Source organism: Clarias gariepinus, chromosome 20, assembly GCF_024256425.1.
Source record: "Clarias gariepinus isolate MV-2021 ecotype Netherlands chromosome 20, CGAR_prim_01v2, whole genome shotgun sequence".
Lineage (NCBI taxonomy): Eukaryota > Metazoa > Chordata > Actinopteri > Siluriformes > Clariidae > Clarias > Clarias gariepinus.
The window spans coordinates 12,160,654-12,175,349 of NC_071119.1; the positions used below are offsets into that span (position 1 = coordinate 12,160,654).

The 14,696-nt window shown below is 40.7% G+C and overlaps 1 protein-coding gene across 1 annotated transcript in view; it reads right to left on the reverse strand.

Annotated features, from left to right (window-relative positions):
- limch1a (LIM and calponin homology domains 1a) overlaps positions 1-14,696 on the reverse strand; it is a 60,774-nt gene that overhangs the window by 13,540 nt on the left and 32,538 nt on the right. Inside the window, exons 11-25 of the mRNA XM_053480178.1 lie at positions 14,313-14,591; positions 13,938-14,225; positions 10,736-11,110; positions 10,023-10,340; positions 8,116-8,331; positions 7,014-7,052; positions 6,625-6,757; positions 6,202-6,356; positions 5,595-5,901; positions 5,271-5,429; positions 4,723-5,014; positions 4,460-4,578; positions 3,189-3,261; positions 385-410; positions 131-244 (exon numbers count right to left, since the gene is read on the reverse strand). Coding sequence (XP_053336153.1) covers positions 131-244; positions 385-410; positions 3,189-3,261; positions 4,460-4,578; positions 4,723-5,014; positions 5,271-5,429; positions 5,595-5,901; positions 6,202-6,356; positions 6,625-6,757; positions 7,014-7,052; positions 8,116-8,331; positions 10,023-10,340; positions 10,736-11,110; positions 13,938-14,225; positions 14,313-14,591 — 2,893 coding nt within the window. The remainder of the gene's footprint in view (positions 1-130; positions 245-384; positions 411-3,188; positions 3,262-4,459; positions 4,579-4,722; positions 5,015-5,270; positions 5,430-5,594; positions 5,902-6,201; positions 6,357-6,624; positions 6,758-7,013; positions 7,053-8,115; positions 8,332-10,022; positions 10,341-10,735; positions 11,111-13,937; positions 14,226-14,312; positions 14,592-14,696) is intronic.

A 14,696-nucleotide genomic window follows, 5' to 3' on the forward strand; every position in this document is an offset into this window, starting at 1 on the left:
ACCCAAATTTCTACTATAATCTATCCATGCGATCATCTTATGGATGTCCACTCCAGTCAGAGCTGAGCATCCATCTTCTAACTGTGGAAGGCCACAGGTCATGTGACGCACCTGTGACCTTTCAGTGTACCTGTAGCAGGCGCTCCTGCTCCTGCTGCCACCTCTCCTGCCGTTTACGCTCTTCGTTAGGGTCCCACGTCCAGTGATTGACCCTCTTTGCAAGGTTCAAGATCGGGGTTTCGATCTGACGCACACGTTTACACACAGCGAAAAAAAAGGAAAGAGGAGGAAAAGGGAAATGACAGGACAGCTTCTACTTGATGTAAAGGAAAGGAAAAAAAACAGACAGGAAGACGGTAAGAGAGTGTGTCGAAGGGTACTCACGCATTCGCTGGTGAAGTCGATTCCCTCTGTGGAAAATAAAGGGGAAAGACAGAAGAGAAAGTTTACATGCTGAAATTTTGAGCATGCGCATTACAACCACAAGGCTGCTTGTTGCTCTATGACCAGCTAATGAGGAGACAAAAAACAGTGCAGGAGATGACAATGAAAGAACACGACAAAAGCATCTTCAAAACTTGTCCAAACAAAGAGTCATGGAGGATGCTGCGAAGAAAGTGCAGTTTATAAGAAACACAGTCATCAGGAACTCGTTGTGTAGGTTTCACGACTGTTGTTCCCTGTATTTCTGTCATTTTTAATACACCCATGTCAACTTTCTGTTATTGCAAAATTAAAGATCAATTTAAGATCATCAGTCATTTTCATGTTTATCTAAGATTTTATATTTTTTAGCCTAAAAATAGAAATCTGTGACTGCTGCTTCACATATAAACAGTTTGACGGCAAAACGCTATAAAAGCCACTTTTCGGTTTTGGTTAATATTTTGAGAGATTGTTCATAACGAAATGTTTAATTAAAAAAGAAAAAGCTACATATCTTTTGTTTTAGAAGCTTTAAGCTTGCCAGGTTTAGGCGAAGTCGCATAACAAAGCAAAACACAATGCACCCTGACAAGTCAAACCGAAGCCCTCTGAGCAAAACAGCGTGTGTGCTGTGAGTGATTTCAATGTGTTCAGTGGGGTGTTGGACAATGTTGAAGCTGAGAAAAAGGATGTGTACATCATGCTGCTGCTGCCATTGCAGTTACCCCAGCATTACTGAACTATAGGTAGGTTTTGATTTACATTCAAGATACGTTCTGTGAAAAAGACCATTATGTGATTTGGATGCCGTACAAACATCATGTTATAAACACCGAATACAAAAAGCTGTGTGTTATACTGTAGTGGAAACACTGCGGTTAAGCTAGTTCGTAGCGTCACCTTCCGTTTCACTTTCAAATTAATGTTCCTTTTTTTCCTCTTCCAGATGATGCTGTAAATTGACGTTTTGTGTTGTTTCATGAACGTTAACAATAACTGTTAATAAAAAGTTTTGGTGAAATTTTTTTTCAAAAGTATTTTGACATTTTAAATACTTTTGTGACTCAAAGAAAACATACACAAAATATTTTCTGTGACTTTAAAATACTAAAAAAAGGTTTGTTTTTGTCAAAACTTAAAAAATGGAATTCTCTCATTTTGCTGTCAAACTGTTCATGTATGGGTATGTGGGGCATGTTGTAGAAAGACTGCTAGGGTGTGTTTAAAAAAGTTTCCATCCTGGTGCTTACTATGGAAGCCTAGTGCGGACAAAATGGAGTTATAAATACAGTGCCGTGAAAAAGTATTGGTGCCCTTCCTGAATTTTTCTTCTTTTTCTTTGCCCCCCCCAAAAAACAATCATTAATGAACAGTGATTTTCGGAAAGCTGAATTAAATTTCCCTTTCCACATCCAGGCCTGATTACTGCCAGACCTGATGAATCAAGAAATCATTTAAATAAAACCTGACAAAGTAAGGAACACAAAAAAAACCCTCAAAAACCAAAGACATTTAAGAAGTGATGAGAACCAAAGTAATTCTAAGTGAACCACGTTGTGAGCCATTACCCACAAATGGGGAAAACTTGAAAGGTGGAGAACCTTTCCAGGAGTGGCCGGTCTACGAAAATTACTCCAAGAGCACATCGACGACTCATCCAGGGAAAAAAAATCATAAAAGATCCCAGAACAACATCTCACTTGCGTCAGTTAAGGTCAGTGTTCATGATTCAACAATAACAATGAGACTGGGCCATAATGGCATCAATGGAAGATGTCCAAGGCAAAGGGCACTACTGACTAAAAAGAACACAAAGGCTGGTCTCACATTTGCCAAAAAACATCTTGGTTATCCCCAAAGACCTTTGGGCAAATATTCTGTGGGCTGATGAGACAAAAGTTTAACTTTAAGGTGCTTATCTTTTTCCATCTGGTATAAAACTAAGACAGCGTTTCACAAAAAAGAACATCATACCAACAGTCAAACACGGTGGTGGTAGTGCGATAGTCTTGGGCTTTGCAGCTTCAGGACCTGGATAACTTGCAATGATTGAACCATGAATTCTGTGCTATACCGGAAAATCCTGAAGTAGAATGTCCAGCCATCAGTTTGTGCCCTCAAGTTTAAGCGCACTTGGGTTAGTCCATCTCTGAATAGCAAAAAAATCCCCAAATATTCTTATCTCATTTTTTTTTTGTAATATTAAAAATAGTTTGATGATCTGGATCATTGACAAATATGCAAAAAATATATATAAAAAATAAGGAATGGGCAAATACTTTTCACGTCACAGTAACTTCTCACAGTTAAAATTCTCATGATGTCCTCAGCAGGCTGCAGTGTCTAAACAGGTAAAACATTTCAGAATGGATGGAAAGACCGCACCCTGACAGAGGACAAGATGTGACAGAGAAGAAGGTGGATGAATGCGCCTTACTTATCCACTCTGACCTATAAATGCGAATGTGGTAGGAAACCCGGGTGTAGAGCCGGCTTTACCTGCAGGTGCGAAGAATTCCAAGCGTAACCTAGACTTACTAGGGGTGTGTGTGGGTTCTGATGCACACATGTGTATATATACATATATAAGGACACACAATAAAAGTCAAAAACATTCAGAGAGAAAGAAAAAAATTAAATAAAAAAAAAAAAAAATCCAGAGTCAGTGTGGAATTCAATGTAAAATTAAAAGAGAATTCAAACGAGAGGAGAGCTTAAACGATTGACAAAGCAAGGAACTGTGGGTAGTGTAGTTCTGGTACCTGAGCAGGAGGTAAAGTCAGACTTTCTGGAACTCTCATCAGATTTCTGGCTTAATCCCTCAGAACAGCTCATCTAAACATGGTCAAAAGAGTACATCCTTTCACGATTCAAAAGCATCAGAATGAATATGAATACATATTAAGAGTAACATCTTAACCTTAGCCTATTTTTAACCATTACCATTTACATTTTTAAAAAGCATTTTTCACTTTTGTAATAGCAATATAATTGCAAACTGTATTTTAAAATACTTGGTAGAACTAATAAGCTTTTTTTAGTCTTCCCCCCAAAAAATCTAAAATTGTTCAAATTCCACCAAATGTAGCCAGGGACCATAAATGTTGGAACAAATATAATTTTTTAGTGTAAACTTTTTATATACAATGACTGTGAATTTCCTTTCATTTTTTAGTTCCAAACTGTTGTATTGGCCACTCCCAGTACTTCTTTCGTTCTTTTGTCACTGACTCCCAAAGACGCTATGCAGTAAAAAGAACGAACGACTCAGACTAGAAGATATGAGAGGTGAGCTACTCATTCTGTTAATTATAATATGTCCTAAGCTGCATTGTAATATTTTCATTACTGGAATTATAGCCAAAATTTGTGTACGTAGACGTATTTGGGGTCTGTTTATTGAAAATGTAACATTTTATTTTGTTTCTGATCAAAAGAACGAAATGAACTAAATGACTCAAAAAAAAGATTTGTTCATTTTAATAAACGAGATTCAAAAAACCGAGTCACTAAAATGATTCAAACTTCCCATCACTACTTTGGAGGCATTCGAGGAGGTAAAACATCATGTTTTCTTTGTAATCCTACAGGAGGTACTCTCTGAACTATTCACACATTTTAATCTTGTGTGGTACGGGTGAATTATTTGGTAAGTTTAGTTCGAAAATATAATAATTATGGCTGATAACAAAAACAAAATAAACAAAAATGTAACTTTTTTGTTTCACTTAATTTGAAGTTAAATATTTAACTTGAAGTTAAGTATTTAAAGTTAGTTTGTAGTGTTTTAATGGCGCTCTTAGTTTTTAAGTGAAAAAATGCTATAAGGTAATAAGGAACAGGCTACATTTAATTAAACTTTTTTCAAAGATTTAAAATTGCAACAAAATCAGGGGAAAAAATACTGAATCAGGATATTTATAAAATCGTTTTAAATTTTAATCAAATCAGCACCTAGGTATCGTGATAATATCGTATCGATGGTGACTGGTGATTCCCATCCCTATTAGTCCTAATAAAATATTAGCTATACCTGGTCAGGAATAGGAGCATCTGTCACGGGGAGTAAATGTTTTTCTCTAAGCTCGGTCACGATGGTGGTCTTGACCATGCAGTTGCGCTTCACCACCATATCAGGGACGGTCTGCTTTCCTAAGATAATCAAGAACCACATCTCAGGACATGCTCAAGTCATTTTCTTGAGAAATCAGATCTGTGCTCTATGAAATTAGACGTCACAAACTAAGGCTTCAACAAGCACAAAAACACAGTAGAAAGCTCGGTTCTTGATCCAACCTGTTAGTTCTGATTCTGTGAGGGTTTTGGAAGCCTCGTCCTCTGTCCTCCTCTTTTGAACAGCGATGCTATGGAAGTCGGTCTCTTCTTTAACACATTCAGCTTTTTGACCGGGTAAGGTCTGAGTGCACTCCTGAGCTGTGGTTTCAGTTCCAGCTAAGATTTCTTGTTCTCGCTGAGGACTCTGACTTGCTGGTTTCGGTGGTGACGGAGTGAAGGAAACGGGTCTCACTGGATTCTCTCTTGCGTCCTCCGGAATGGAGTCACCGTTCACGCGCACCAATCCGTCATTCTGAAGCAAAACAAAAACAGTGATTATGAAATGCAGGAAGTGACTAAAACGATTTCGATGTAATGTCTCATGCAATTAGGAACGAGAAGATGATTTGACATTTGAGGTATCCTTAGTAACAGCCTGGTAGGGGGTTAAAACTAGTTTACTAGTCTGTTTATGTTCTGGTTAATATGCTTTCTCTTCAGTTTTGAATACAGGTTAAAATACAGATAGTGACACTTTATCACTTCAATTATGCTTTTGAACTGTTTACCTTAACTTGCTTATAAGAAGGCTGATTAAACTTGGGTTGGCTGTACGGTTTTGCCGTTAGTAACGGCACAGGTCTGGATGGTGCAGGGGGGATCCAAACAGGCGAGACAGGGACTTCAGGGGATATGGTTGTTCTGCTGGGAGAAAGAGGGGCTTCTATGGGTTTGGAGTCGAGGAAAAAGGGAGATGTAGCTGGAGTTCTGATTTCTTGTACCGAAGAAACTGGAACTTCTGAAGTTTTGGCGGCTCCGACGGGAGAAACTGGGACGACTAGCGCTGTCGAGTCTCCTGCCGGCGAGAGGGGGATTTCTGGAAGAAGGGATACTTGTGGAGTTCTTGAGGCTTGGATAGGTGTTAATTCTGGACTCTTGTGCGTTATCGTTTGTGTTATCTGATCACTGGAATCGGTTTCTACATCCGTGCACATCCGAGACTCGGAAATCTCTGCTTCTTCGTTCAGTGCTGCCGCAGATTGTATCGTTACAGCAGACGGGAGTTTCGGGAGCTGGAGCTTCTCCAATATGGCGTCGCTGATGGTAAAGCGGAGGGCATAACGCTGTAATATGGCCGCTTTCTCTTCGGGAGTCGCGGCTTGGAGGTATAACTCGTGCAGCTCCTGCTCTCGACGCTCCCTGAAGCAAGCATGGAGAGAGAGAGAGAGAATAATTATATAACTTTTCATCAATAATAAGACATCATGCTTTATATCCAATGCAGGTTAAAAGAGAATCCAAGGACGTGAAAACATGATGAAATATCTTGCAATATCAAGGTCAAACAGGACTCCTGGCATGCTGCAGGCCCACTTTTACTACTGCAGTGTAGTAAAACCCTCCACCAATTATAAATCTGTTAGCTACTGTATGATCAGTTAATAAACTCAAAGCCCATGTTAGAGAGAGAGAGAATGAATTAAAAAGATGGGCTCTCACTTTTCCTCCACAATCTCTTTGTACGTTTTGATGCTCTTTCTGCGATGTGCACCTCCCTCAGTTTTCATGAGTTTTTCCATCATCTTCCTCTCTTCCTCTTTCCTGATCAGGTCCTGAGAGGCACTGCGCCTTCGATTCTTCCACCGAGCCAGGTCCTAGCTCACACACACACACACACAGACATATGGATAAGCGGTTTCTTGGTAACATTACAGACTGCTTCACTGATTATTTTCCTATAACAGAACATCTGCACCATCTGTATACTTCTTGCCCATATGTATAGCAAAAAGACAATGGAAGGGGGGTTTCCATAAACAGACAAGGATGCATGTGTAAACAGATATGTTTGCGTCCTGTTTTTTTTTTTTCTTCCCCCCTTTTATATCTGTTACATGTAGCAATCGTTCGGACATGACTCACATCCTGCCACTGGTCCTCCTCCTCTTTGACTTTGTTGTACTGGTTGTGCAGCCTCTCGTGTCGTGTCTGGCTGTGCGGTGAAAGCGAGTCCACGTCCTCCTCTTCGTCGCGCATGTCATTCAAACTGACGCTCCTGGAAACAACGAACGCAGCGGAAACAAAACTGTTAACGGCGTACACACACGTCCAAGGTCGTGTGCAGAACGTGACCTTGGGCCGTAGTTTACAGGTTACAATCCAGTGCAGGATGCAGAAAGAGAAAGAAAAGGAAGAAAGAATCAATGCAATAGGAAAAGTGTTATTTCCATGCAAAAGATCTGAATTGTTGAGCAGGACGCAGGGGGTGAAAGGTCAACAGAAGAGAGGACAAAAAAAAAACAGGCACTTACTCGGTTTCATCAGAAACACTAGAAGCCATGTGACTGAATCTAGAACATTAAAAATTAAAGACAGAACAATGTGAGGGTTTGATAAAATTAATTAATTAATTAATTAATAAATACTAATAATACTAATAATAAATGATAACACCATTCAGTAAGTATACTAAAAATCCCAATATTAGCGTATTTTCTACACAATTTCTATGGAATTCAGACACAATAGAGAACAACCTGTTCCCGTACACAAGCATCACTTAACATAGCCCATATTTATTTTTTTATTATTTAATTATTATTATTATTTATTTTTTTTTACAAATAAATAGCAATCACAATTTCAGATAGTATAGCACTTAAAAGTTTCACTGTTATTGCTATTAGTAATATACTGTACCTACGTTCTTACACTTCCCATACGTCCTGGAGTATATATATTGCAATAAAGAAATCTATAAATAAATTTGCCTTCTGCAAATAAATAAATAAATAAATAGATAAATAAATGTGGGCATATTTCAAGTAGGCTAATGTTCTGGTCAAAAATCTTAGGTAGAGCAGATTTTGAGCTACATTTAACCTGATAAATCCATCTCTACCATTTGGTTGAGGTATGCTTCTGTATGTTAAATATAGAAACACAATTATATATGCCCTTATAATTGCTATGCAGCATTCCACAAGAAATAAAAAAGCAATAACGCTGCAAAACATTCGTGCTGATAAACCACCACACCAAAAGTTAGCATCCTATGTAACTTTTTCAGAATTTTTTTTTTTTGGTATGTGAAAATATAATGATACATTTACCACAAAGTGGCATCTCAACCATTTGTAATAGGCCTATAAAGGGATCTGTTATAATTAAGCATAGTTTGTTAAGCATAGTTATTTCCACAGGAAATAAAAATCTTTTGAAAAAAAAAAAAAAAGGAAAAAAGAATCGCTTAAATCTTCTAAATACCTAAATCATAAAAAATAGGTTAAATGCTTATAAGGAAATTAAACCAGGGGGATTCACTAGTGCTTGGGGTAATTTATGCAAGTACAAGGAGGAAAATACACATTTTGTGTGTCTGTGTGTGTCTGAAAGGGTAAAGCTGCTTCTCACTTCAGGGGGAAAACATCATCATCCAGGCCAAACTTGTGCCGCGCATCAGGGTCGGGTAAAGGTAAAGGGCTTTGCGCCTGAGCCCCGCCCACAACATCAACTTCCCCACCAAGCATTGCCACAGTGTCTGTTTTCTGCCCATCCAGGACCGGAAGGCATTTTCTGGGCATGCCATCAACATCTGCAGGGGGCAGGGTCACAGATCTAGGGGTGGGACTGAGATTGTAGCCATGGTTACTGAAGCAAAATATAAAGAAAAGAAAAAACATTTTTGAAAAAGTTTTCTTTTTAAGTTCGAGCCAAACATGGAGGGTGAAACCAGACCTCAGATTAGTTTCAACAAAACATGCATGCTCAAGTTGATTTAAAAACTTCATAGTCATGCCTTGAAAGCAAACTTTACCAAGAGGTTAACAAAACTGAGATCCATGATTAGGGTGACCTACAATTAAAGCGTTTATTACAAGGATTATCCCAAACTATTTACAAGTAATGGACCTAAAGCACTGCTGCAGATATTTTCCCAAAACTTTTTTCTTCCATTGGTCACCATTTATACAGTTTTTGTACCAGCAGAAACAACTGGCACAGGGGTGGGACAAGATGCCCTGTTCATCGCTCAGAGCAGTACTACACCAGACAACGTGGCACCCCTCCTGCAGGCCACAACAGCCCAGAGAAGTAGCTGGAGCAGAACAACATCAGATTCCCAATGAGCAAGTGGGGAAACATCCTGGTGGTCTGAGGACCACATGTTACAAACTCAGGGACAAGACGTCAACATTCCCGTCATGTTGACACCCTGCAACAAAATCCCACCCGCCAGCACACCTTTGTGAACTAATGCCCCGACTACTAGCACGAAAGAGAGGTGGGTTAAAGCGTAGCAGCCAGATCCTCTAGAGAATACAAGTCTGCAGACAGTCTTTTAAAAGCTTGGCATTGTAATCGTGATGAGAATGAGCACATACAAAGCTACACCCACAGTCCTCCAAATGTGCACTCTGTGCTCTTTTAACATCCAGAGAAGCAACAACGTCTCAAGAGAATCCTCTAAATTTATGCTTAACCAAACCATTTTTGTCTTGTAGTATTATAGGATAGTGTTCTAACATGTGGCACATAGACACTTACTGTACTTAGCAGTTTTATTTTATGACTTTGCATTCATCCAGACTTGTATCCATTGAACTTTATGCATGTTGTCAGCTGCCACCTTGAAAAAGAAATGAATTTCTGAAGGCTGGTTCAAATTTGAACTTGTTCCTTGCAATGTTGCCACCCAACCTTGGGAACTAGGAAGCCCTAGGACTTTCCTAAGTTTGAGGTTCTCACCAGCCTGCTGAGTGATCTTAATGAACAGGAAGCACTAGATCTAGTCGAGTGGCAATTGACCATCGCTGACCATCGCCCAACTTAAAGTGAAAGAAGGCCAAGCACCTCAGCAGCAGTTCCAACTCGGTCATCTGAACACACTGGTGTATGGATCACAGATGATAGAAGTAAAGTTTCCATCAAGTTCCAGTTGTTTTTACTGGTTCCTTATTTTTGATTAGAAACAAGTGTAAGAACCGTAAGAACAATCCGCAACTAAACGCAAAGGTTGGAATGAAAAACTAGTACTCAGGAGTGCTACATACACAGCCCATAACACAAATCAAGCAATAGAGTGCGCAGGAAAACATGCAAGCACAAGCAACAGTCATGGAAGTCATAAGTCGGGTACAAGCGATTTTCTCACGGGTTAGCCAAAGAGAATCACAACCGATGAGACACTCGTTTAATCCCCTGTGATTTCACTGTCTAGGCAGTTTCTCGGTTTATAAATTGTCATCCATGGATACACATGAATTAAGGCCACAGGACTTCCATTATGAAAACCACACTCATGCACTTTCCTTCCTAACCTCTGAGTAGGTTGTTCGCCGATTGTGAGGTTTGGCTCGCATTGCCCACTCACATTCTTCTTTTTGCTTCTCACACCTCCAGGTTTAGGCAGAAAAGCATTGAACTGATTCCCACTCGGTTTCTGGTATGATCCCGTCCTCCTTGCAAGCATGTCGTCTTTCTCCGGGTTATGAAGGGGACCTTCGTCATTATCCTCATCGTAATTCCCACAGTGCTTGTAACTGTCATCAGCATGGGTTGGCGTAGAACCAAGACTTTCTGGCTCCTTTTGAGTGACAGTTGATGGTACGGTTGGCTCGGGTTTTACCTGCTCAGCTCTGTTAAGAGAGTTCTTGGTCTTAAACACAAAAATATAAATACTGCACACGTTAACAAAATTTACAATCTCATGATGTTGGTCAAAAACTCCCACGGATCAGAACTTAAAAATGTTTTATTAGTACATCCATCAAATTTTAGATCACACCAAACTCCTGAGGGTGTAAAGATGCTATTTATGAGTAGTGTAATGTATGCATGAACTGACTGTGCACCATATCATCATGGCAAAGTCGAAATTATTAACATTCATCCTGCTTATGTGTTTCTAGTTGGCGGAAAGTAAAGTTCAAGATTGGTTGTATCAAGCCAGAGTAACTTGCTAGCTAGCCAGCATCAGTTAGCCACGTTAGACAATTTCCTATGGCGCATGCCCAACACCATGCAAGCCCACCTTTGTCCCACTTTGAATCTCTTTGTTTTGATGTTCCTTTCCATGAACGGATCACCTGTGCTCTCTTCCTGAGCCGAAACAGCTGGACGCGTCTCTTTCTTAGAACCGGGCAGTGGGAGGAACCGATTACGCACTTTACCACCCGCATTCTGAAACACTCCGGTTCTTCGAGCCATCATGTCATCCTTCTTTAAATCAGGCTGTCTTTCTTTCTCCTCCTCCTCCTCTTCCTCCTCATACTCCTTCTCATCCTTCACTTTCTCAGCCAGCCTTAACTCGAGAGCCTCACGCTCGGCAAAGGTCAAAGTGTGTTTGGGGTCAGAAATGGAGGATTGTGAGGACTTGAGTGGTGAGGTCAGGGGTCCTGAGTCTCCACTGAGCGGATGTGTTTTTACGATAATGGTGAATCGAGAGAAAATGGAAAGAAAGGATGATTAGAGAAATAGAAAGTATAGTACATGTATAGTCAGAAAAAAAAGCACTAATGTAGTTATTATTTAATACAGTTAGATATTGCGCCACTTACTTCACCAACACACACACGTACACTTTTAACTGTAGCTTAACACCATATAATTTAAATATATTAAATTTTTTATTATTGCTAACTATTACTAATTCACAGGCCAGACATGCAGAAAAAGTGCCATTAATTCGCTCCTTTATAACTCCGCCAAGTCAAAGACATGCAAAGGGTACAGCAGCATTTTACAAAGATTGCGGTCAATCAATTCTTTTTTGTAATCCATCTCAAACCATACGCATTGCATCTGTAGTGTGATTATCACAAGAGGAGTCTCCAGTGTCAGTAGTTTGTACTCAGGGATGTTTTCAGGATAAAGTGTTTCTCAATAACCTGGTAAGCTGTATTTTTCTGTTTCAAAACGTTCAAAATGAATTTCAACACCCAGTTATGTTTTATCCTTTACAGAACACCATGAAATAATAATGCACAATTAAGTAATCCTAACTTCTACAAAACGCTGAATCGGGTTCGGAATTGTCACTTAAAAAAAGATTCTCTTTTTCAGGACGGAATTTTATATAGCAAAATTAACTGCAACGAGGCTTATACAATGGTCAGTCAAAATTTATCCGCACTCTGGCTGTAAAACTTCTTTTAACTTTTAGAAAAGACGAATACATAAGTATTTGTAAAGGATGCTTTCGGGGGAAACAGGTAGAAGTCTGATGGAGCGAGATCAGAACAATAGGGGGGATGCTTTGAGAACGTGTATCGTCATGTAAGATCACAACGGACTTGGACTTATCAGTCCTCTGAGTTTAATCTAAAGTTTAGGCTTCAGCTCTTCAATAAGCATCTCACTGTAACGAGCGCTGCTGATTGTTAAACAGTTTTCCTGGTAATGTTCCAATACTTCTGGCCCTTAAGAATTCCGGGAAAACTGTAAGCATTGATGAATTTTCCAGCTGATGGTTGACTTTTAAACCTTTTTTCGGGTCTGCGATTGAGGATGTTTCCGTTCCGTACTCTGCCGTTTACTCTTAGGCTCATTGTGATGAGTCTATGTCTCGTCACCAGTACTGATTCTCTTTCGGGCAAAAAAAAGCAGATTTTTTTCAGATATCCAAACGCTTTACACTCTTCCATGAGTTGTTTCAGCAGCGGATACCCCCTTAGACCACAAATCTTTCATGCAATTCACAACTGGGGCAACCATTTCCGCTCGCTTTGCAGGTACAAATGAACCGATGTAACACGTTCACACCTGCACAGCAGTCAGCGCTGATAATTTGCGGATCATTTTTGACTCGCCCTCGTAATTCTAACTAACTACTTGGTCGACTTTTTAACTGACTGGTTGTCAAAACAACATTCGGACAGACATAACATTATAGACCTTGGGACACTGTTGATATTAGGTTGCTTCTGAGTCAGAATTACTTTGATGAAATGATTTCAGAGCAACGCTGACTACATGATGACGGGATAACGATGAGAGAAAGCTACCAACACAGCAGTCACACGTGTGGTCGGATGTCGTGCGAATGGATATTAAACAGGATAAATCCTCCAAATAAAGGTTCAAATGTAATTGTTTTAAGGTTGTATTTGCAACATTGTGTTTGGGTCATTTGTTCAACGTTCTTTTATCAAGTCATGCTAACTTATAATTAGTATTATTATTATTATTATGGCAAAGTAGAGGAAATCTTTGTGTTTTGTAATTCTGAATGTTAATCACACAAAGCAGACGAATTTTACACCTCAATCGACAAACCTGGCCAGTCACAAGCCTGCACGAGCACTAAGCCTTAATCAAACATCTATTCCACAGCACTAAGCAAGCTATAAGATACGAGTGCATATGTGTGTGTGTGTGTGTGTCTGTAGCGAAGGCCATTCTGCAAGCAAAAGTGTATCCTGTGTCATGGTTTGTCTGAAACACTGTCTATATGCACAAGTGTGTCTACGAGCATGCGTGCATATCCTACACTCTCTCTCGCCCTGAGCTCATCCCAGTCGTGGGCATGGCAACAGTTGCCGAGGAGAGGAGGCGTTGCAGCGTCTCTGACTCATCCTTCCCACCCTCTTTCCTCCACTCTTCTTCCTGTCTTTCCTCGTCCCAGGAAACGCTCTCCATCTTAGTCACACCCCCAAATGTCACAACGCGCTTGCGGTCGCCACGGGAACGCCCCTGGCAACCGGCCGGGTCGCTGTGGGCAACCTTGACTGAGGAGGCAGCGTGGCAGGACAGACACAGAGGAGGCGATTCGCTGCACCACAAACACACACACACACAGAGAGAATGTACAAACCCAGACACCCAGTACACACACAGACACGAGCAAACACACCCACACACAGGCACGTTGAACACACCACATGCACAAACAAACACACAGCACATTTACACGCAGACGCACAAAGAGAAGTATGTAAGAGAGAAGACGAAAAATGAATTAGAGTTGAAGACAAATGAAACCAGTCAAAAAGAATTACAGGTTACAAGAGGACAGAATAAAAGGAACACTATGTTAAACACGCAGTCATTGTTTCTCAGATTAATTCTGTCTAGTGTCATGTTCATATATGTGAAGCAAGTGCCCTCATTCCATGCATCTCTCTCTCTCTCTCTATTCAGGATAAGCCCAGCTGATGTCCATGAACAAATCCCAAATGTCTGGAAACTACACATTCAAGCAGGTCAAACCTATGGACAGGACTGAGGACAGACACCTGTTCTCTGTGCTCATCTTCAGTCTCTGCCACTTCTCCAGGTCTGACTGCGTCAAGGCCGTCTGAGCCAACGTCTGCTGATGATCTCGATGTGGGAGGCCCCCAGTCTGACTGCGCCTCCTGGCCAGATCATCTTTCTGTATATTCGGCAACGCTGCTTGACCGCCTGCCGCTATCTCTTCCTCCTCCTCCTCATCATCATCGTTCCCTTTCGCTCTTGCTTTCTCCGTGCTTAGGAAGGGGTTGTCCTTACGCGTTATGATTGACACTTCTACTGGAGTGGCCTCGCTGTGGAATGACACACAACTATAAGGCAAGAAGCTACAGTATATACATAAGTACTTGTTTTGTGCTCTTTAGTATATGTTAAGGCACCTGCTTTCGATGGTCATTGAAAGTCTCTGCCACTTCTTCAGGTCTGACTGAGTGATACTTGTCTGTGCCAATGATTGACGAGGATCCCTTTGTGGGACGGACCCGAGTTGTGTTCTCCGCCTGGCGAGATCATCCTTCTGTACGTTCGGGACAACTGCCTTCCCTTCGTCCTCCTCTTCACTCTCTTCCTCCTCTGCCTTCTTTTTCCCACGAGGACTTAGAAAGGGATTGTCCTTGCGAGTTACGATTGCCCCCTCAGCCGGGGTGGTGTCGGGTTCACTGTGGTGGAGTGTTGCAAGTGCACACGGTGAAACGTTCAATCGCACAATTCATGCACAGACGGAAAGGAGGAAAACAGCAACACATATACGGACAGAACAGAAG